The sequence below is a fragment of the Athene noctua genome, chromosome 4, assembly GCF_965140245.1.
Source record: "Athene noctua chromosome 4, bAthNoc1.hap1.1, whole genome shotgun sequence".
Taxonomy (NCBI): domain Eukaryota; kingdom Metazoa; phylum Chordata; class Aves; order Strigiformes; family Strigidae; genus Athene; species Athene noctua.
The window spans coordinates 25,597,396-25,621,143 of record NC_134040.1 but is presented as its reverse complement, the minus strand read 5'-3'; the positions used below and the strand labels follow the sequence as shown (position 1 = coordinate 25,621,143).

The 23,748-nt window shown below is 39.2% G+C and overlaps 1 protein-coding gene across 1 annotated transcript; it reads right to left on the bottom strand.

Moving 5' to 3' along the window:
* Positions 1-541: 541 nt before the first annotated feature.
* On the bottom strand, positions 542-23,745 carry PGCKA1 (PDCD10 and GCKIII kinases associated 1). Its single transcript, XM_074903801.1, has 5 exons — positions 23,715-23,745; positions 21,215-21,305; positions 18,392-18,446; positions 2,572-2,619; positions 542-1,478 (listed from the first exon to the last, which is right to left on the bottom strand). Exons 2-5 carry the CDS (start codon positions 21,249-21,251, stop codon positions 542-544), a joined length of 1,077 nt encoding a protein of 358 aa, XP_074759902.1. The 5' UTR covers positions 21,252-21,305; positions 23,715-23,745.
* Between the last annotated feature and the right edge of the window lie 3 nt (positions 23,746-23,748).

Sequence of the window (23,748 nt, the reverse complement as noted above, 5' to 3'; positions counted from 1 at the left end):
TTAGGCTTAATTTGGAATGGAACCATGACTGCAGTGAAGTGCAAGCCAAGCTGCCTTCCCTACTTCATACTTCATTAGATCATAGAACTTTGAGTCAGTGGGGGTTTTTTGTCCTAACATGGTGAAAATCTATGGTTTCTAACTCCATGGCTTCTATAGTTCAGTTTTAAATACTGGAAGTTTTCTAAACCTGGAATATAGAGTGCTCTCAGACTCTCGTGAGGGTCAAAACCAAAAGAAACGTTTGCATGAGTCCAGGTGAGGTGGGTATGCAGCAGAATATCTTGCGTGAGTGAAATGATGCTTTGTGCTGCTGGCTGGCCCCAAAGAGAAGAGTGTTAGTATTACTGTCAGCCAAGGCAGCACTTCTGTACCTCAGGCAGTAGACATTAAAAGGCTGTATAAAACAGCTGAAGGGACAGAGGCTTAGTCCCAACTCCTTTTATATATGCTGTTCATAACAGCTGTCCACATATGTGGTTCATATAGATCCAGAAATAAAATCTGGATCTTACCCAGTGTATTCGAAAGAAACCTTCATCTAGTAGTCATCATCATCTTCCACATCTTCCCCTGCAGTTGCAGCTTCCAGTGCAGCCAGAGCTGCTGCAACTTCAGCATCTTCCTCCTCAATTTCTCCATTGATGTCTTTATGGTTGGGGTATGTGGGTGCCTGTGCAACTTTGGTAACAGCCACAGCAGTGATACCACCAGTAATGCCCTCACTCAGACTCGCAGAGTCAGTTTTAAAAGGTTCAATACTGCTCTCCTTCATAGGTGAAGGTGGGGTTACACAAAGATCCTGTATTGCTGCAGGCCCAGCATTCTGGTCTGAATGTGCACAATTGACTGAAAAGCTATCTTTTTCAACATAGTTCCTGGTTTGGTTGCCATTTTGGGGATAATCAATAGCTGGCAGTTTTAAGGCATTGTTTTGTGTCTCTAGTATTGCACTTCCTTTGAGAAAGATGCTGTCTTCTGCAGACTGGGAGTTCTCATCTTGAATACTGTTTGGCTTATTGCAGGCTGCCTTCCTCTGCCTGCCTGCCTCTAGGTCAAGTTCTTGTCCAGACCTATTTGTTTTGGTGTAAAAGTGTCTATTGTTGGCTGAAGAAGCCTCTGACTGGCTGGAGGTTCCCTGTTCACTGGCTTCTTTTACTGGGCTTGTGTTGGGATTGAGTATGGAGTGCACTCCAGCACAGGAGTTGCCACCATTGACTGCAGCATCAAGCTTTGCAACACACTTCACAAGGCCAGCCTCTTGAAAATCTTTGCCTCTGTGGTTCCAGAGGGTTTCTTCTGTGCTATTTACCTGATTTTTGTTTTCTGTTCTGTCTAGCTCATCCTTCTGGAGTTCATTTATATCTTGGATTTCACTGTTCTCTTTGGTTTTATTGCTGCCTTGCTCATTATGTTTATAGCTGTTTACTTCATGAATGCATCCAGGTGATTGTACTTCTTCTGGATCAAAAATATAGCTGGAATATGGAAAATTTTTAGAGGAAATGTTAATTATGTTGTTGATAAATAAGAAAAATAATTTAGCATATTTTTTAAGATGGAGATCTTGAGGAACCGGTGTCACTAAACTTTACCTGGGGTTCTGAGAATGAGCTAAACTGAATGGAAATGCTGAATCTGTGCTGTAGGCTGCTGTCTCCTGGCATTGATCTTCACTAACCCCTGTAGTGAGATTTACCAGGAGCATAAAGAGGATGTCAGAGAACCTTGTGCTGGTTGTTGAATGATTCCAGCTTTATTTTTCATTTTCTCTGGGAGGTTGACTAGCCAAGGAGTAGCCATCATATATATTGTTGATTAATATGTCCTCATGTAGTTACTAAAATATCTCCCCTTTTTGTCCTGGTGTTATTCATTTCAAGTCTTACCTCTTTGTCCTTTTTAAATTTTTGTCCCTTCCTTCTTCCTTTCTTACTTAATTTTTCCTCTGGCTCCATATTTTCCTTGACTTATTTCTTTCAGAGCCTCTCTCTATTCTTTATCTTCCTTTTTTCTTTCATATCACCAGTTTTCTTTCCCACTTCCTTACCTTTTTCTAGAGATGTGGCCAAGGGAAGGAGTAACCGTCAAGTGGGGCTGAAGTGTTGTCTTTTTCTAAAACTAGCTCGTCATCTTCTCTAGGGAGACTTTTTATGTGGGAATTGTTCCCACAACTAATTACATTTAAAAGCTATGATGGAAGCAAGGATTTATAGTTCATTTTCACTGCTTAGGAGAGAGGGAGGATCTAACAAAGTCTGTGCTCCTCATTCTAGTGACTTGAGGGAAGCTCAATGTGGAAAAGCTTTGCTAAATATGAGTTTTCAATGCCACACAATTTTTCTGTGGGTTAGGAATTATAAAAATGGACCTCAGTCACAGTAAATCAAAACGACATTCACAGGGAATGAGTATGCCTATGCTCAGGCATGACTTTAAAGATACTGTAAACTTTGTGAAAACTCCAACCTTGTATATAGGCTTAATTTAAGCAGCTCATGTAGGGGAGCACAGACACATGTTTTAATGTATTTCTTTTATTCAGTCTAAGCAACTCTTGTTCTGTGGTACCTTTGTATCATTTTGCAGCACCTGCACCCCATCTGGATTTTCTTTAATCTGAAAAGAGAGAGAGGAAAGGCAAGGGAGAGGGGAAGTGAGTGAAGCAATATGAAATTAATGTATGGGCAATTGCGTTGAAAATTATGCTCATGTGTAGAAGGGTTTTATTAGGTAAAAAGATGCCTACATAAGAATGAATGCAGTACAGTTCAAGGTCATTCTAGGTTGCTATCTCTCATTGACAGTGGCCTTTAGTTGAGGAAAAATCTGGTGAAGAATTTAACAGTTCTTAAACAGACAGTGATGTTCTCCTGGAATCAACAAATTTTATGACTTGGAGATTCCTGAGTCAGAGTAGTGGATTTTTTTCTCTTCCGTGAATTTGTCCAGTTGTTTTCTGAACTCCAGTAAACTCCTAGCATCTACAGCATCCTTTACTTGGGAGTTTCACAGCCCAGCCTTGCCTGTGTGAAGAAGCACCTGGTTTTGTTTGACTTGAACCTCGTTCTTGCCAGCAGTATTTGATGCCTTCTAGCTCTTGTATTAGAAGAGATGATAGCATCATTTCCTATTGTCACTATAGTACAGGTCCTGTACTGCCCTTTCAGATCTGATATGCAGTCTGAAGAATCCTCATCTTTTTAAATGTTACCCAAACTGACATTGTTTTGTTCCTATAGATTGTTCTTGTGGTGGTTCTCTGGGTCTTTTCCATTTCAACATATTCTTAGAGGATCTGTGGGAACCACAAATTCATGCTTTCCTAATAACTCCTGTCCCCACTCACTTGGCTCTGTGACAGCTACTGGGCACTGAGGTGACATTTCTGTCTCTTAGACACAGACATATTGCTGGGATTGGTGCTTTATTATATGCAGTGTTGCACCTGCATTTTACTATGGTCAATTCTTCAGTTTGACTAGAACTAGCAGAGTGTTTTCATTTCACTACATCTCTGTCTGCTGCAAGCTTTTTTTGTATGTGTGTCATTGCCTGACCCAGTGAGGTGCTAAAAGATATCTATTAGATGGTTTGTATGCCAAACTCTTTTATTCTGGGACTAAACAGTTTGCTAATTTGGACCTCTAAGAACTTCTATGTTCTGAATCTAAAGTGAAGACACAGGTCTAGCACCTTCCTTATGAGGACAGGTTGAGAGAGTTGGGGTTGTTCAGCCTGGAGAAGAGAAGGCTCCAGGGAGACCTTATGGCAGCCTTCCAGTACTTAAAGGGGCTACAGGAAAGATGGGGAGGGACTCTTTATCAGGGAGTGTAGTGATGGGAGGAGGGGTGATGGTTTTAAACTGAAAGAGGGCAGGTTTAGATTACATATAAGGAAGAAATTCTTTGCTGTGAGGGTGGTGAGTCACTGGAACAGGTTGCCCAGAGAAGCTGTGGCTGCCCCCTCCCTGGCAGTGTTCAAGGCCAGGTTGGACGGGGCTTTGGACAACCTGGGCTAGTGGAAGGTGTCCCTGCCCATGGCAGGGAGGGGTGGAACTAGATGATCTTTAAGGTCCCTTCCAGCCTGAACCGTTCTATGATTCTGTGATCTGAACATCCCAAAATCTGAGAAAAAACATTATTCTTTATGGGTTGGGGCTATCTTATTTCAAGTTAATCAAGTCAGGACAGTTTGCTAATATGTTTTGTCCATTGTTATTCAGGCTCTTTCTTTTTCTCTTGATGTTCTGCAACCTCACATACTTTAGACATTGCCTAAAGACAACAGCTCACTTCCCATAAAACAGAAATTGATGATGCAAGGTCAGGGTATTTTCTAGAGTGATTTATTTACAAAACACCAAAGGGAAGTAGTATTGATTTATTCTTACCAGGCATGGCCTGAACTGCACACCAGTGATTATGCTAGAAGACACAACAATTAAAACTCTGCTGTATGGGTTTATTGTCTCACTTTTTTTCCATCTAAAATATGACTTCCTTTGGTGTTAGCACTGAATAAAATGCCTGATGTCAAGTCCCTCATTCCTGGAGCCTCTAAGGACCTGCAGTCATTCTGGAGCAGGTTTTAGCTACGGTATAGCTGCTCCAACCTATGTTTTTTGTCTTTGCATGTGAACTGTTTTGGAGCAGAAACTTTTATCAGGAGTAGCCAGCTCTGTGCCTCTGTCTTGGTGCTACTTCTCTCTTCCTTAAATGCACTCTCCTTTCCACATCTCTGCTGATCTCGTGCTGTGTTGTCACCCCTGCACCCCTCGACAACGTCAGAGCAGGAATTCTGATACAGGATTTTTCATCTGAAGAGATGCAATAACTGGTGAGGTAGTCATGTGTACTGACCCTCCTTATGTGTAGTTGCTTTAAAATACGAAGGTGTTTGGATGGGTTTGACTAGATATGGGGCTTATTTTAAGCCATATAGTAGCCATCTTTTCCAGCCAAAGAGGAAGTCGTAATACAATTTGCTTTGATCATGTTATAAGCTGAAAATAGCTACAGCTGTTCTTTAGGTTAAGAATAATTTGAAGATAATTCAGTTGAACTAAGCCCTATGCAGACACTTGTTTTAGTTTGACTGACATCTTTAGTTTTAGCTTAAACCTGCTTGTAAACTGAATGAACAAAAACTGCATAAAGTTAACCAGCTCTTGATGGACTCAGCCTTCAAGTCTCAGTGGTTGGAGATTACCATGTGTTGGTAAGTCACTGTGTGATCTTCATGGGAAAGGCAATGTAACTTGGCTTATGTTAAGCCTCTTTGTATACAGACGCTTACCATCCCTCATACTTGCCATGGGCTAAGAGTATGCAAATATTATTTTAGCTCTGATAAATCATGGTAACTTCAATTGCTGTCAGTTGCTACGTGAGCCTACTGAAATGCCCACACAGCCTTTGACTTGGCTTTAAAATGTATAGGTTTGGTGAAACCCGTCCTGGTTTGTATGTAGACCAGTTCTGAGAACAGATACTGCGGCTAGCTGGGTGTGGGCACTTCAGGTCAGACTGCTTCTGTTTAAACTTTAATCTGACGAATTTCCTGCTCAGTGCTTTTATTTATAATTTCTTGCAATTTTTTTAAAGCACAAAATCTTGCTCACAGGTTTTAACCACTGGGAAGTGCTAATTGCTGTCCTTTATTCTGTTGTAAAGACACCTGTGATTGTCATAGAAGGCAATTATAAATGGGAATTACTATTGTTGTTTTCATAGGAAGCACCTTGCTGGTTGTTTTTTTTTTAATTACAGTTACGGTTTGAATTATCTCTGGGGCTACTGTGTTAAGCTTTTTCACTGATTACAACTGGATCTGTCCTCTGGCACAAATAAACTATTACATATAGAAAATACTTTGTGTTGTATTATCTTATAAATTACTTCACATCCCTGAAATAGAAATAGAGTTTTACAATGTCACTGAACACTGGTTTGTTTTTTTTTTTTCCCTTACCCTTTTCCATATTTATAATAATCTTTCAAGTCAATTTGGAATATAATTCTGGGGAATGCTTTTATGGCATGAAAAGGCATGCTTTAATCTACTTATCTTAGTTCAGGTACCTTGCTCTAAAGACTTGTGTATTGTGTGATGTTTTTAGTTCCATTAATGGATAAGCAGTATTAATAAGCTCCTGTCTGGAGCAGTTTGAGTCAAGCACATGCTAAAAACTTGCAACTAAAAAGGATTAGAGAGATCAAGAAATTGATAATAATATGTTATCTGATACTGAGCTTAGAAACGTTGCATCCTTTTATGTACAAACTTTTTTGCCTTTTTATAGGATGTTTATTGTGTTAGATATTCTGTGCTGCTAAACTGATCAGATGATGTCAGATGAATTGGACATGATGTGAAATGCTCCCTTGCAGAACACTTTTGGAGCTAGTCCGTGTATGTGTGTCCCACCTGCACACCCGCCCCCCAAAAAAGGCTGCCTGTCTAAAGCAGCAGGAAAATGCTTGGCTTTAACATTTAGAGCCTCAGAATTCAAATCAAAGTGCCATTAATCCTAGATGTCATTCTTTCTCAATCATGAAATTCCCGAAGGCCTGCAAATTTCTGTCACTTGTTATTATGTAGCCACTTAATCCTGAACACTAACACATATCTGGCATTAAAGCTCTACTAAAATATTAAGTACAGATTTTTTTTTTTTTAGGCATATACTGGAGCACCTGGAGCATTTACAGGAATGAGATAAAGCTGTTCAGGTGAGAGGCATAAAGGAGGAATTAATTTTTTTATTCTGCTAAATTTTGAACTTCTGCTTTCCAGCTTTGAGTAGCTGCTGAATCTTCTAAAGTGTGTATCTGAGGCTGAGCTTGTACTAGTTTCTACAAAATAATCAGATTCCTGCAGCATGAGTAGGATAGCCTTCTGGTCTGCATATTCAGTGTCAGTGCTTGATTCGGTTAAAGTTACAATACTTCAGTTTAAGAGATGGAAGAGGCCCAACTCTGTGTTTTCCCCAGCGATGCCAGCAGAGCTGTAGCTGACCATGCAAAAAATAGTCAAGATACAATGTCCTTGCCCAAAAGATAGTCTAGGTGTCCTTTCAATGTATTAAACGAGTATTCAGAGAGAGACCAGGAAAACTGCGTGTTCTGAAAGAATGTCTTTCTTCCTTTAAAGGAATATTATACAGAAGCGTAACTATTTTAAAATCAATTGGAAAAAAATCCTTCTGTCTTTTGAGGAGGTAGTAATTAGACTTAATTTGAGGAGAGCAGAACATCAGTCCTATCAGTACAACAAATACTGAAAAAGGGGAGGCTGTTAAATAATTTTATGGTGGCACCTGCTAAGAGAATGAAATGGGACTTTTCTTAGTGTGAAACCTTGCTGAGGATAACAAGAAAGTCTCTGGCTCCAAAAATGTAATCTTGTATTTCAAACCAAAATGTGCTTTAAGAGAAGCCTGCTTTGCTTTATCAGATTTGAGAAACATGACGTATGTGATTTTTAAATTATATGATAACATAGCTTCTATTGTCTATTTAAACTATAGCTGTGTTATGAATAAACAAAAAGCAAATGGAAGATAATGGCATGAAAAGGGAAGGGGAAATATTTTTGGGAAATAAAAATGATTTGACAACCTTTCCTGATATTCTTGGCAGTTTACATAGAAACAGCAAAAGGCCAATCTTATGGTTCATGGTGTATTTTCTGTCTTGACTATTTTTTTAAAATTAAATTTATTTTTTTTAAACCCTCTTCAGGAGCAGAGGCAGAAAGCTGAAGAGAGAGCATATTAAAATAGCCTTTCCAGTAGGTCTCAATCTGATAAACACTGGCTTGGTGACTTTTGATCTGGGTCACTATTTTAAAGCCAGTTGGTTTTTTTGTTTGTTTGGGTTTTTCCTCCCACACACTCTGGTACTTTATGAGCTTTTGCTGTTTCTTTGGCTTTTCTTTCTCCTCCTTCCTCTCCCATTCTAGATGATAAAGTAAGGAGTTTTTTAATACATTTGTATTATCTGGGCTGCTGAGCCTGAAGATGCATCTCCTAGGGGCCTGGGGCACCTCTTTCTGATTATTTTGTCCAGTAGAGGCACTTTTCAGGCTAGAACCTGCCAGTGTCTTCCCCATCAGTCATCTGTGCTTTGCACTCTTCAGTGAAACCTGTCCATTCTTGGGGTACTGGCCTGAGCTACCAGTCTCTCTGCAATGGACAGAAATCCTTGCTCATCAAAATTAAGCCTGGCTGCCACACTACTAACACAAATACAGTTTAGTTAGTGGTTGGTTTTTTTTTTTTGCTTAGTGAGGTCTCATATATGCCAAATGCTAACCAGCTAGGAGACTTACTCACAAAAGCAAATGTGGGAAGAGAAAGTGCAGAGAAATACCTACAGAGTGGTAGGAATAACCTTAGAGAGCTCTATCACTTGGTAAGCTTCTATGGGAGGTATGGTTTCCCTTCAGTGCTGAGTAGGCATTCACACATCTCAGAAGATTTCAGATCCTCAGCATGTGCCAAGGTCTGAGAAAGGTTCAAGTGTATCTAGGTTAGAGAAGGGAAGTGCAATGTGTTACTGAGGGGTGGAGACAGGAACAATTGATCTGGGAAAGAGGCACAGAAAGATTGTGGGACAGGTGGTAGAGCTGAGAAGAACTACATTTAGAATTTTAAAAAACTAGTAAACATAAAGTAGAAAAAAACTCACTGTGGTAGAGGGATCGAGAGGATAACAGGGAAAAAGTTGTGAAGGGAGAAAGAGCAGGGACATAAATTCATTAGCCGTGTACTGTGCAGGCTAATCACTGCTATTGAATGAATATAATCTGTAAGAACTGTCTCACTTTGCTTAAAATACAGACAATTTTTCAAATCCTGTTGGTATTTCCCTCACTTTAGTCACTGTTCTGAGGCCAGAGGACCTCCAAAGGGTGGTAGTGGGGAACCACTCATCCTGGCCCCAGAATCATCTGAGCAACCTGATCTGGTTGAAGATGTCCCTGCTTATTGCAAGGGGGTTGGATTAGATGGTCTTTAAAGGTCACTTTCAACCCAAACTATTCTATGATTCTTTGAATCTGTAATGCTCTGTGGAGACTAATACCATCAATTAAACCTTTGGAGCTGACTGATAAATGTCTTATGAGAACAAATTACTTTCCTACAAAACTCCAGAGGAGTTCTGTTGCTGTACCTGAAAGTTATAGACCAGTTTGGCTAGAACAGTCACATTTTGCTTAGCAGTGAGAACCAAAAAAAATTTGAAAATTAAAGTGGAATAGAATGCCTGATCTTTTTTATCGAGTCTCAAGAGTCTTTAGCAACTCTCATCTTAGTGTAGTTGTTACAGAGGCAACAAGTTAATGCAAGATAACAAGTATGTGCATTGAGACCAATACTTAAAGCTGGACTGAAATCTATTTACTTTCATTCTTTTTGACTGAACCTTAATCTGGAAATTTATTTTTCAAGTGCCTCAGGGAATAACTGAATGGTCATCTATGATCTAAAATAAATGGACTAACCTGAGGAAATACCATAATATGCTCCCTTATAGGAAGCAAGTCCCACCTCATGGGCTCTTTTTGTTTGACTGTTTTTCTGTAGCTGAATTAACTTCAGTCTCTGTTCACACTTTCTCAAAGTGCAGGACTGAAGTGTCATTTCTGTGCTCAGCCATCATGCAGCCCAGCCCTACTGAGATGCCCGCCTGTGCTGTCCTGCTCATGGAGTATGACCTGTGGAATGACTTTGAGTCAGCATGCAGTCCCTGCTGTCTGCGTTTCTCTGCACAGAAAGGGAACTGTGCAAGTGCTTTTCCTGGTGCAGCTTGGTTTACCCTCCTGTTTTGAGGGAGGCAGGCTCTATATTTGGGAATAAGGAGTGTCAGAGTGTCTGCCAGAAAGAGCCTTGGGCTATCCTGCCAGCACAAGGTTATTACTAAGGTTATTGTTGCCTGTCATCTTTTCATTTATTTTACAAACAAAGCTGGAGAGCTGCACAGGTCTGCCAGCCACTTTTATTCTTCACTGAGGCCTTATTTGCCCACCGAATGGTTTGCATGCATCTCTAGTACAGCTAACTGTGAAGATAAGAGAAGCTGACACCTAGGGATCCATTGAAAGACTCATATAAAACTTCTTCAGCCACAGCCTAACTACAGTGTTGACTTACAGCAGTCAGCTTTTGGATGTTTGACTCCTGTTGCCACCCTCTGCTTGTTCCTTTTCAAATCAGATCCCTTGGTTTTCACAGATAAATGTTATAATTGCATGAATGCAAATAATCTTTACACTTTCTTCAGTTGTTGAGAAGAACACTTAAGCATTTTTTTGAAGACGTTTCTTTCTCTTTTTTTCTCCCTGGCCAATCTGAATCAATCCCAGGGATTGTACATTGTGTGAGGTAGTGGACTGATTCTTCAAGTGTTTTTGTGATTGAAGTGTGAAATTTCTGGGTGGTATTACACACTGGCACTGTGTACAGACATGACTGGCTGCTTCAGTGAGGAAGAGTTTGATATATTCTGTATGCTATTTAAGGCATGGAGATTAGAGGTTTTGTGTGTAGGGACTTAGAGGAGTAATTTATGCTTCTTCCCAATGAAGCCGTGAAACTGATTTAGACTGGTAGCTTTTTCAAGTGAGAAAAGGGGCTTTAACCAAGGCAGGTATCAAAAGCTGGAGGTTCTCATGCATCAGAAGCATGTGTTACTTGTTATCTGGGATTTTATAGGATTTGCTCAGTTACAGCTCCATAAATTTGGATGCTTTGTATTCTGACAGAGTAGTTTTTTTGTTGCCGAGTAAGTAGTTCTGATATCACAACTTGGTTTTGCTTCATCAAGGTAGTAGGTGACAGGATAAGAGAATCTTTAAAAGACAAAGGTATGCCAGCAGTTGTAGCAAGAGGAAAAGCAAACCAAACAGAATTGTTTCTAATTAGCTGTATCCCATACTTAGGAGATTACAGAGAAAAGTGATTTAATATCAAACACCCAAACAACAAACATTGTGCTTGCCCAATGAACATTCAAGACAGCATCAGCTAATCACCAAACTATGGCCTACTTGCCAAATAACCAGTGGGATTAATGTTATCATGATTTTAACATATATCTGCATGTCATCATCTGAAAATGTATGCACGTATTATCTGGGAAATTTGCAATAATAATAATAATTGACAAAAATTTACACTTGCTGTGCTCTTTGTCCCAGGATCACAACATTAGCAATCAGTGCTAATTACTATGTACATGAAATAGTACAAACTGCATATTATATCTTTGGATTATTCATAACAGCATCCAAGGGAAAGTGCAGTCCACTAGCTGGGAGGTGTGTCTACTGTGCAGGAGTCAATTATATCCTCTAATTGTAGTTGTGTGTTGTAGCATTCCTCAACACTGGGGAAAAGCATCCTGCCAGCATGATATCCAGCTACAGTCTGATGAGAAGCGACTCTGGCAGTCAGGATGCTTGGAGTAATGGAAATAGCTGCTTACATTTATATTCTCACTCAAAGAGGAGAAAAAGTCAGATTTAGCCTGATTCTGCTGATTTTAGAAAAATGCATGCTAATCATTTTACATATGTGTAGTTGTACTACCAAGAAACTATACCAGTATAGTTGGCAATTACAATATCGGCCAGTTGCTACATGCCCATGTAAACACCTTAGCTGGAATGGGGAGCATCTGAATTGATGCAAATGCAGCATGAGAAACTGCTCGACTTCTTTACAGCTGCTCTCTCCCTATGCCCCCAGGCATCTAGCTATGTTTTTATCGGATCCTGATGGTATTTCTGCTCCCACCTTGCCCCTTCACCTTCTTGCTTTTCATGTGGCTGTTTTGCACCAAACTAAGGTGTAGTGGTGGGCAGGTCTCAAGGCAGGGAAACTTGAGCACCCCTGCACTTCTTGTTTGCAGGTGTGCTGGTGGAAGGGGAAGGTAATGAAAAGTAGATGCTATCAGATGTTTTATTCTGAGTTGTAACTGTTAGTTATTGCCTAAGCCAATCTTCTAAAAAATGTAATAATATGCATAGCTATGTTAAGTCCTGCTAGCTCCTCCTCAAAATGTCCTTCTTTCCAATCCGGTAAGGTAAGCCAGACCTTCCGCTTACCTCTAGTGGCTTCCTGAGAGTATTAGTCAGTATATGAAGTCCCATGTTTTATTCTCATCATAGATTCCTATTTCCACTCTGCCAACATTTTTTTATTTTAAAGACATTCTTGTACTATTTCATTCACTGATTAATCTCTCTGGTAGCTGTAGGTGTTTTTCAAAACACCTCTGAGAAAGTAAGGCCAGCTCACAGGTGAACCTTTTTGTGATGCCCTTATTACTGCAATAGAGAGCCTTAGAGGGTACACGGGCTACAACTTGGAGGTGATCTGAACATTCCCTTTTTTGCTGTTATGCTCTTTGACATTGATTTTAAATATTTATAAGATACTAAAAGGAAATGCATTCTCTCTGACTAGTTCCTCATCACTCATAGCACTATGTCACAGCATATTTCCTGACCCCCATTATTTGCCATAGAAAATGTTTGGTTTATTTTTGATGATTAGAAGGAAGAGTGGGGCAAAGGGTAAAACTCTCACAATCATTCGCCAGTTTGCACAAAGGAAAACCAAATATAGCTTGTAGCATAAAACCACTAACTTCCTCTTTAGCCAAGCTTATTCCCTACATCTGGTCTTCCCAAACTTATATCACTGTCTGGTGTTTAAGTTGCTGCAGTTCCTATTTCCTGTCTTTTAAAATTGTTAATCCTGTAAAATATAATAGCTTGTATGCTAGTGGGGCCTAAAACCCCGAATCGTGTTTAGGGCCATGTTGTGCAGAGGCAAACATAGAAATGCACCCCTTCCCAAGGGATGCATGGTCTAAATGTGTGACAAGGCAAAAAATGGGTATGATAAACAGATGGTCATGTACGTGTGAAAGGAGCAATCAGCAGAGAAACTATATTTGATTCAGTAATTGTGTTAAGCTAAGCCCAAATGGGGATCTGTGTTTGGGAACACAGCTGGAGCCTTAAAATAGTTATAGCCAATTTTTATGTAACAAAGAGGGACTGTATCTGAAATCTCATCTCTCTTGGGAGGTTAAAGTGTGTCTTTGCAGTCTTATGTGACTTTGTACTTTGGAGAATGGATTCTTGGGTTCCAGCCCTTGGTCTGAAAAACCTTAATTATATCCAATGTCTTCTTAAAACGCTTAACATCGAAACAGCTCAAGAATCAGGGGTTGAGATAGTGCTGCTACAGGGCTACAGTTCACAGGATCCTTTGCTTATGCTGTGCCTGGAACAGCTCCCTTCCCAGTGGCAGGCTTCAGCAGCCCTCTTCAAAGCATGCCATCAAGGATGTGACTTTGATAGCTGTGAGACTTGAAGCTGAGGGTCAAACTGAACCAGGGCTCCTAATTTATGAAGGAATTCTCTAACCTTCTGAATACTATGTAAAACAATTACTGCTGCCTCTGTGGTTTTGACTGGGAGTTGCTGGGGCTGCTGTGTTTTAGGCTGAACATTGTGCTCTTAGTTTGTGAGAGATGTGGCCTTAATGTACCTGCCAGGCTTTGGAGCCTCAGCAACACCGTGTGGTTTCAGGGCACAGGAAATCTGGTATAGTCACACCTTAGGGCAATGGGTTCATAAGCTCTCAGCATACTTGGCTGGGGATCCAGCTGAAGTGCCTTGTCCCTCCTGGCATAGATGCATGTGGATATTTGATTATAAATCCTTGCTCTTAACTTGGACTCCCTGTCCTATCGTGTCTTTGGCTGTACAACCTTTCTTGATTCCTAATACAAGTAGTCTGCTTATTTTACAATTCCCAGATGAGCTTGACAGGCAATATTTTCTGATACCTGTCAAGATGGTAGGAGCTCTGGTATGTCCATCAAACCAGCTTGAGTCAGCTGGAAATCTGGGTGGAAGTGCAGTGCCTGTGCACTTCCAGAAAGTGCTGTGGATTTCAGTTTAGGACTTGGGCACTTAAAATTCACCAAAGCGTCACAAGGACTCTAAAAGTATTAGTGAACACAATTAATAATGGAGTTGGAATAAGAAATCCTTTAAGATGCCCTATTTTCCTGACTCATAAGGCTCTATCCTGACTGGATGATATACATCTGTGTGATATACCATAGATTGGCCTGGGCTTAGTGAAACGGAAGCTTGAATGGGGTCTGAGGACAAGTTGTCCATATGGATAACTTATTCTTCTGCTAGCTAAGCGTTACACCACAGAGAATCTGGGTCCCACTGGCATAGCAGTGGTACAGGTAGAAATTGAGCATTGACAGCTAATCTGTGACTTTCCTTCTTGAGGCCAGTGGAGACTTCATCTGTCATACATATGATGCAGTAAATCTTTTCAAGAGAAGAACATGTCTCATATGCCTCATTTGTCCAATTTTGCAGGACAACTCAGATTCAGCTAGAGGAAGTGGCTTTTCATTTTTTTTTTTCATAATCTTTGTGATAAAGAAATGACATGGCAGGTATATAGAAATACAACCTTACAATCTAACATGTACCTCTTCTTAGGTATTTATAAATGTACCTCTCCTTAGGTGTCACACACATGTATGTATAATAAATAAGATCTTAACCAGGGAATAGGTCCCCGGTAGTCCAAGTAGTTTTCTCTTCCTATTAGTAAAACTGTCTCATTATTTGCTCCCCAGCTTTGGAAACACAACTACTGAAGTCCTGGTTATGAATTTCAAAGGGTCATTGCTCTTATGCCTCAGGGACTTCTCAAGCGAGTAGTAGGAAGACATCATACAGAGAACTTGGTTGCATGAAGTTGCTGAAAGGAAAGTGCATGGCAATTGATGTATGCCATAACTGTCCACGTTCCAGCTTTTTATGTTATTTTAGAATATGAGGTACCTTATACAGATGTTGCAGTAAAAAGAAAAGCATTAATTTGGAAATTCTGTTCCATGTTCACATCATTTTAGTGGAGCTGCTGAAAGTTATTTGCTCCTAATAATTCTGGAAATATTTGAATACTCCAAAATATTCTCCTGTTCCTTATCTTCTCATATAGTTCCTATTCTGTATCTTCACAAGAGGCTGCTTCCTGGTTCTTGCTAGAAATACCTGTACTTTGAGGTGTTACCTAATGCCTGTCATATTAGCTGGGGGATCAAACCTAAGCTTGAACTGCTGTGTCTTGCTTCAGTGATATTTTGTAAATTCAATCCTGTTCAGTGACCTGGTCTGAACATCCTGAAGACCATGAGCCTTTTACACAGGGTGCGTCCATATTCTATCTGCCTACTTGAGAGACAATCATACACTGAAATCAGTGGAGACATTTTGTTTTACTTTAAAAAAAAAAATCTTCGTGAGTCCCTTAACTTACTGATTTCTCACTAGTTGTCTATTTCACTGGAAATACTGAGGTTTTTATATGCATGTTGTTCTTTACACTTTTTTTTTTCTAATGGATTTTTTTCCTAATGGTCGAATCATTCATCCTGGCATAAAAACTACATACAACTCAAAAATCTGGTGTTTGGGGTTTTTTTTTTTGGTTGTTTTTTTTTTTTTTTTTCCCCCTGTAGGTGTCTCAGACTTATCTTTAAAATATTAAGGAAATGAGAAAAACTAAAGGTCTTGTGATAGATTTCTTACAGATGCTTCTAGTTCTGTCTACATGGCTAGCTGAACAAATGTGATTTTAACCTTTGGATGAAAGATGAGGTAACAAAGGACTTAACTTTACATGACTCAGTAAATTCAGGTCTCAGAGTAGAGAGAGAGGACTTAAGCATGCTGCTCGATCCATTTGTATATTAAAGGCTATAGCAAATTTTGAGGACTGAGAAAATTCAACAGTTGCTGAGAGGTTGAACACATCTGTTAAAGATAGCAATAGTTGCTGTCCCTGGTGAAAGATGAGATTGACATTTTAGCTGAATTTGGAGAAGGGCAGATGCTGAGGTCAGAAAGGTTCATTTGAAGAAAACAACAATATGTTAGTGTCTAAAGTTGCATCCAGCCCTTGACAGATTTACTTTTGGACATGTCCCTTTTTGGCTGTGTGTGAGATGCTGCTGAGCAAACTGATGAATCAGTGTCTAATGAGGCATAGCTGCAGGATCTCAATGCATATATGTGTGTCTTAAATGTGAAGTAGCACTAAACTCTGGTACTGAGTTGAAAGTTGGGATATTGTTGGTCACTCAGGTCACTGGTTTGGACTGGTATGGTGGTGCCTCATATCCTGTAGCAATGCTGGATCCACATGGCAGTGTGAATACAAAGTAGATTCTCTCCTAGCTATGATCTGGCCTTAGTTTCCTGCACTATCAACAGAGGGGACCGGGAGAATGCAAATAAGGGCAGAATCTGCCTTTTGGAATATTTATTACTCTGAGGCTGAACAAGCCAGAAACTGCATAGTTTGATTTTTCTCTGCAGTACTGTCAGGAAAGCAAACAGATTCTTTGACTTGAATTGTGTATGTCAGCACAACTGGCTGTGGAGCTGATTATTTTCTGTTTTCTGGCTCTGAAGTTACTTTTCCTTAGATTTCTATTTGCAGAATCAGTTGAAGACTAAGCCTGCTTAAATATAGAAGTATTTTCTAGATGTGGATTGTTTCTCAACTGAATATATAGTTATATGTATAAAATATGAATATATATAAAGGCTATTTTTGTATCCTCCTGGAATAGTTTAACTGTTATTGTATCAGTTTTATGAATGCTGATATCAATGAGAAACTCTACTTGGGACATTAGGAAAATGGAAAGTATCAGACGGCGAGCATGAAGGCTACAGCTTACTGCCACAGGATTTAGTGTGTCAGGAAAAACTTGGCATGCCACACTGGTTCCCGGTTACGTTATGTGATTATGCCACGTACACTGTCCCATAGCTGCCACTAGCTTGTGGCATCGCAGCATGCTGTACAACGCTATGAACTCCAGCTCTTTGGTGATCCTTCATCTGCTGGAATCTGTTGCCTCTTGTATTTGCCTGTGAGTTCTGTGCAGCAGTGAAAACCCAGAAACAATTTATTTGCCTTCTGCAGCAATCTGGGGGCTATAGATAGCAAAACCTTTAAAAAATGCTGTTGAAAGATTTTTGAATCATTAGGTGATCTGGGAAACACTTTGTGAACAGAGGAAGACAGGAAAGGAGAGAAGGTGGAGACCTCATGTTTTAGATGTCAAGATTCTTGTAAGTTAAAATAAGAAAATAATAAAACCTAGAAAAACAATAATTAAGTGTAAGTGCACTAATTGGTACATGTTAGCCCATGTAATTTTGGCATTCTAGTGTATCGAAAGCTTCTTTTTTGCTGCACATCAGTTTTGTGCATAAGGTCAGTGCTGCTTTGGTTTTGTGGGTTTTCTTCCCCCCTGTTGAATTTTGGAAGTGGGCATGAAGAGACACTGGAGATTAGCAGGCCTTTATCCTTTAAGTATGCCATGTATTTTTACTTAAGGGAGCAATATTCTGAAAGTAGACTTGGATGTCTGTGGAGATAGCTTCAAATAGGTATTGGAGTTCTTTGCGTGTATGCCTTTAGGCAGCATTGAGGCCAGGAAGGATATGTGATCTTAGCTGTGGTATTCAATTGTAGCTTTGTGTCCCCCCAAATCATCTTGCCCTGAATATTTCAAATGCTTCTGATTTGTTTATATCATCCAGAATATTGCTAGTGGCAGGTATTGTGGTGGTGTACTGCTCAGAACATCAGACTCTTTTAATACAAAGAAAATTGGATAAAGCCGTAAGCAGTTAGTATGAGTCAATGAATCTCTTCTGTAAAAAAAATACAAACACATGGGTGAAGGAGGTTTCTTAAAATTGTCAGGATATTGTGTTTGACCATTTGATGGAACAACCTGCAGCTCTTTGTAAGGGAACTGTTAGAAATCAGCGTGCTCTCCCTCTCCAGCCAAAAATCAATCCTTGTGTTTTCCAGTTTGTTCTCCTACCCCAAATCCCCCTTCTTTTCCCCCCTTGCCTTAGATTGTTCTTCCTGTACTATTTGCCTGCATTTCTACATTTTCTCCTGCCATTTTTCACCTGTGTTAACTGATTTAGAATGAGTTAACTCTGTATTTATTTATTTCTTCTTCACAGTATCTTTTTCTAAACTTCAGAGTCCAAACTAGGAAGCTTTTATTTTTATATCAGAAATATCAGGGGTTGGAAAGAAACACAGTTCAGAACCTGTTCTGTCACCAGACTTGTGTCGCTTTGTAGCAGCAAAGCTTCGCCATTAGAAAATATAGTTGTGTACCACAGAGAGAAAAATAATCTAGTCATGTTCTCTTGTGGAGTGCTGAAGTTACAATAGTGAATGGCCAGTAAATTTTAAAGCTACACAAGGAGAATGGAAAAAAAATAATCCTACCTTTCAGATTGTTCTCCATTGACTGCTTGAAAGGTTTGATTTAAAGGTCTTGATCCTGCAATAGTAAAACAACACTTTGCAAGTGGTTTCTTCATGTGCCCACACAAGTAAGGATACTTCTGAGTTGTAGGCTGTCTACTACAAACAATGTGGAAATATAACAACCTCTTCTTCAGGCCATTGTGAATTTTTAATTTAGACAATGATCAAACAAATCACTTGAGTAGTATGCTCATCCCCTTGAGCTGGACTGGAATGCTAACCTGCTTAAAGTGAGCATGAGCTTGCCTGCTACACAGTGGATTAGGACTCATGTGAAGTTTTTGTACTTTAAACAGCAACAATAAAATTAGAGAACTTTCAAATATGCAGTACTATGTGATTTCTTTTTTCTGTGGGAGCCAGGATATTTATAGTATCAGCTAAAACTTTACTGTATGTTTGTCAGAACTTTCTCCTTCAGATTTTCACAAACTTTGGAACTTAAGAAATGCCTCTAGCTGGTAAAGCTATTGTTCTTTCAGATATGTGTGGTTCAGGCTAAATGGAAAATTCAGCAAAATGCTTTCTAAGAATTTACAGAGACAGATAAATTAATGAGATGATAGAATGAAACAATGCAGATGCTTTTTCTCCTTTAAAAATATGAATATTTTCTGTATTTCTTCTAGTGAGTGAAATGTGGGCATATGCGCATGTGGATCTCTGTGTGCATGCAAACTTGTAATGAATATTAATCACCAAGTGAAGGTCATTTCTGTGAAATGGGCATTGTATTTTGCTGTGAATTTTAGAATTTGGGCCATGTGCTTTCTTTCATTCTCGGCATCTCTCTGCTTAAGTGGCAGTAACTTGAAAAATCTCAGTGCAGCTTACAAAACACAAATCCAGATAGAGCTGTGCTTGCACCATTCTTGAAACCTGCAACTCTTTTCTTATAAGAGTGTGAGGTTTTTACTGGCCTTAAGATCCCTTTCAGCAGAACTCTCCTAGGATCTAAGCTAAGGCAGTTCATTCCTGAATTCCGCATCCATAGGTAATGGGGCTGGGGAGGGACAGTACAAAGCAATTTCATGGTCATTGCTGTTGCTGCTGTTTTTGCTACAGTCTTTGCTTACATATTCCTTGCGATAATACTTCTCAGAGTTTATCGGTAAACTCTGAAAAGTTCTCATAAAATTTCACTGCTCACTTTCAGGTTTGCAATTACTCTTGGCTGCGTAAGTAGTTTTATGCTTGCTGTTGGCCTACAAAGTCAAGAAGACAACATTGCATTGTGTCTGACCCATAGGTGATCGTTAGAAGATTTTTCTATTAAAAGCCTGAAATATAACTGAAAACTAAATGCAAATTGAATTGTCTGATGTATCTGATGTGACTCTTGCTAAGGAGAACCTGGGAACCCTCAATTCATTGCATTGCTCTGTTGCCCTACAGCAAGTCACTTAACTTGTCTTGTATGTTACTGTTTCATATCCTTCTCAGAGCTTAAAATTTGTGCAGCACTTTGTAGATTTATAGCTCTCTTCAATCTTATTATACTGTTGCAAAGGGTTGAGAATATTTCTGTGCATCTGTTAAAGGTGCTGTCAGTACTTTAGGTGGAGTAAATAATAAAGCTTATGAAGAATGAGTCATTGTGTGTTCCTATTTTTATGCAACCTTTTACTGGGATCATCTTGTGTCTTTTTACCTTAATTCTATTATTTGATATAGCTGTCATTATTAATTATCAAGTAGATTCTTCCATTTAATTTTTGTTCCAATCTCTAATTAGTCTTGCTTACAGTGTAATTCTGACTTGATGTCCTTATTTGTTTTGTGTAAGCCATGACCTAAACATTTATGCATACAATGAAAGAAAAATGAAAACTAAAATCCATGGTCTTTTTCCCCATTTTGAAAGGATGCAGATTTTATTTAACAAATGCAAAAGATGCAGCCTGCTTAACTAAACCTTACAGTGCATTCTTATCTCCTGCAAATTGCTTTTATCTATTAAACAAATTTTGAAGTAGAAGGTTAGCTATAAAATTTTCTTTTAATTTATAATTGGGGTTGGTTTGTTTATTTTAAATCTTCTAGGAAATATGCTTTTATAATTCCCTGGAAATTTAAAATAAAATGCCAGAAAGGAAAGCTGATGGGAGTCATAGCTGTTGGTACGTTCTAAACTTACTCATTATATCATGTAAAGTGATAACTGATTTCACTGTGAACTTGTCTGATATGTGTGACTGGCTTTTGATTCAAAAGCAGAATGTGTTTTTTCTGTAAGAAAAAGGAAAAACAATGATTTAGTTAAACTGTTTGCCTGTAATGTTTGAATAAGTGCTGAAAACTCACTCATAAATGCTGGATATTTAACAGAAGAATATGTGTTTCAGATGAACCAATAGTTAATTTTCTCTGTGTCAGGATCAGGCATAAATCATTCTGTATTTGTACACAAACTTGAGTTAAATATATCCCCTTTTCATTGTATTCAGAGTTTTTTCCTCTTCTGCTTGGTGATGGTTTGGAACATGACTGTTAGTCCTGCAAATTACACAGACATCTTGATTAAGTACTCTTTTTACCATCATCTTTGCTTAGCAACATCCCTTCTGAGATATTTTGGGAAACTTAATACTTGCCTTGTGTGTTAAACAGTGTTTGTAAATCAAGGAATGTTGCCACATCCTACTTGCTTATGTTGTTTAATACTTTTTACATTACTCTTTTTGAGACAGAAACACGAAGCCTTACACATCCAGTCACTCCAACTTATTGCATGACACAACAGCAAGTGACCTGAGACCCAGTCTTTGGTATATGGCTTACCATGTTGGTGTAGATCATTAAAGTGAATGAAAAGCATCTACGTGGTTGTCATGGATCCAAGCAACAAGTAGTTTTCACATTCCAAAATAACCTGGAATTTAAACAAAATCATTAAGCTCTCCTATTTGCATTTTTCATTTCATTTAGTTCCTGAAAAAACATGCTATCTCAGTCATATAGTCAAAATCTAAATGCAATACCCCTAAGCCTGCTTTGGCATAGACCGTGGGTATACTTCAGACCCTGTGTGTGTTTTGTGCTGGACAAAATTAACCTTTTGGACACTGAGCAGTTATTTCTGTATTTACCTTCTAGTGCTGCTGTTGAATCCCTTTCTAGATTTTTGTTTTTAAAGTCGTGTTGGTTCTCTGTTTGAAGCGTGCATGGGGTGCTGCTTTCTCTGCGCAAGCTGGACAGTTCCCGTTCTGATCCACCTATATAATGTTGTGAAGCTGACCAGCACTTTTCACAAGAGTCTCCCTCACCCTAAGGATCAAAGAGAACTAACATATGTTTTACTCAAACAATACAGGGTTTAACTCTTTCCAGAATTCATAACTTGATCTTCCAAGCTGATCAGTTGACATTACTCGTTTACCTTTGTTGGCCAAACATATTAGAATTCTATGCTGTCCCTGACAGTTTCCGAAAATGTTCAGCTATCGACAGTGGTTTTAATTTATGCCCTGAAGTTTGCATTCCCCTCACAGTTTCCTTCCTTTCTCTAATAGTGTTGGGCCTGCCCCATGCAAGCTTTTGTGGTATTGTTCAAATACTTTCTCTGCTGCAAACTCTGTTGTCCAATAGCTTTTTTGGGGTCTTTTTAATCAGTTCGACTCTTCATCTCAATTCAAATTTCAGTGGAACAAAGCTTTGATTTCCATGCATTCTTTGTGGTTTTGCCCATGTGTTTCATTAGAACTGTTTACATATGGTTGTATTAAAGTGCTCTTTGCGCAAGGCAAGCTGAGATGCATTTTGTATGAGGGATACTGTATAAAATGTAGGCTTGTTGCATGTCAATGGTAAAACTGTGATTGACCTTGCTAGGAGTGGAATCACAGTTAAGATTCTGTTGCAATGTCATGAAAGGGAGAAGTTTTGTGAAATCAAAGCTGAATTGCAAAATCTTGAGTTGTTTCTGTGAATGCTTGGAGTGAAGAAATAGTCTTTCAACTGTACAACTTCACACTTCTCCCCTAGGCTCTATAGGGTTGAGGAGAAGTAAAAATGTAGGTAACTATAGCTGTCTTGGTTTACTGGGGGAACTGAGAAGGAAGAGAAATGAATAGTCAAGTTTTCTCTATGAAAAGTACCTAGGAAATAGAATAATTTTGAGGTAATTCTATCAAAAAGTTTTCCAAGGCTTTTAATATATTTATTGGCACATTAGTTCTTGAATTCTGTCATTATGCTCCTTTGTCAAATGTCACCAACAACATGAAGAACATAAGCAGGTAACTGAGACACCATGCACCAGTTAACATTTGAATGAATGCTGTTTAAAAATTCTTTGAGATCTGACCAATCTCCCTGATTTGTGGAGAGCCTGATCAGTAACTGAAAAGGCATAGGTTGTTACCTGGGTGGTAAAAACAAGCTGACAAAAGGAGAGATCCTGATCCATAGCTGAAAATAGGCAGTAATCATCTGGAAGAGCTGTGATCTCGCCAGTTTCTGGCTTGCCTGGGCTGAACTTCCAGTTTGCACCTGTATGAGTTGAGTTGTGCTTGTTTTGCCATATAAGGGAAATGTCATAAACTGCTGGTGTGTTGGACTGTAAGAAGTGGTATATTCAAGTATGTGCAGAGGATGTCTGGAGAATTACCTTTCTGTTAGCTAAGGCAGCTTAGGATTTAGTTGATCTTGAAGTCCATTATCATGTGTTCATTTGTGTCCAGATACAGGTTCTTAGCTACAGTCACTTTTTAGTGAGGCCCCTTTGGATCACCAGCAGAAAGAGATGTTTTATGTCCTGTTTGTTCCATGGCTTTTGTAGACTGTGCTGGCTACTGTCTATTTCTTCCTGGCAACTAGTGATCATGAGCTGTTTTAGACAGTAGTATCCTTGTTCCTAGCAGGCTTTCTGCTGCCCAGACTATGAATCACAACAAAATAAATTTGTCTTATGTTTTATGAAGTGTCATACAGAATCATGAAATAATTGATTGAAAGAGAGCTCCAGAGTGCATATGGCCTAAGCTTACACTCTGTAGAGGTTAATATAGGTCTACAGCATGGTATGAAACATATAACACTCAGGTTTGGCTCATTAATGCATGGAAAGCTTTGATCTTTATTGGTGGTGTCTGCAGCAGCAGCATATGGCTCTGCTGGGCAAATGATGCAGTGTCAATATACTCTGTCTATGTTTGTACAGTTCTTTTATTAGTGAAAATCTCCCAGAAGGCAAGGGTGAAAGTTCAGCATCCAAAATTTTCCACTTCTGTAACAGCTTCCTGTTCTTAGACTGGGTGTTAAATGTGTTCTGATTGCTTACCTCCAGACTTCAGCCCAAAATGATAGCAACCTGT

Coding starts and splice junctions, on each gene's coding strand:
- PGCKA1 (XM_074903801.1), bottom strand. CDS start 21,251: ATGCTTTTCATTCACTTTAATGATCTACACCAACATG. Junction 18,447..21,214: donor TAATGATCTACACCAACATG/GTAAGCCATATA, acceptor TTACTATTGCAG/GATCAAGACCTTTAAATCAA. Junction 2,620..18,391: donor AATGGAGAACAATCTGAAAG/GTAGGATTATTT, acceptor CTCTCTTTTCAG/ATTAAAGAAAATCCAGATGG.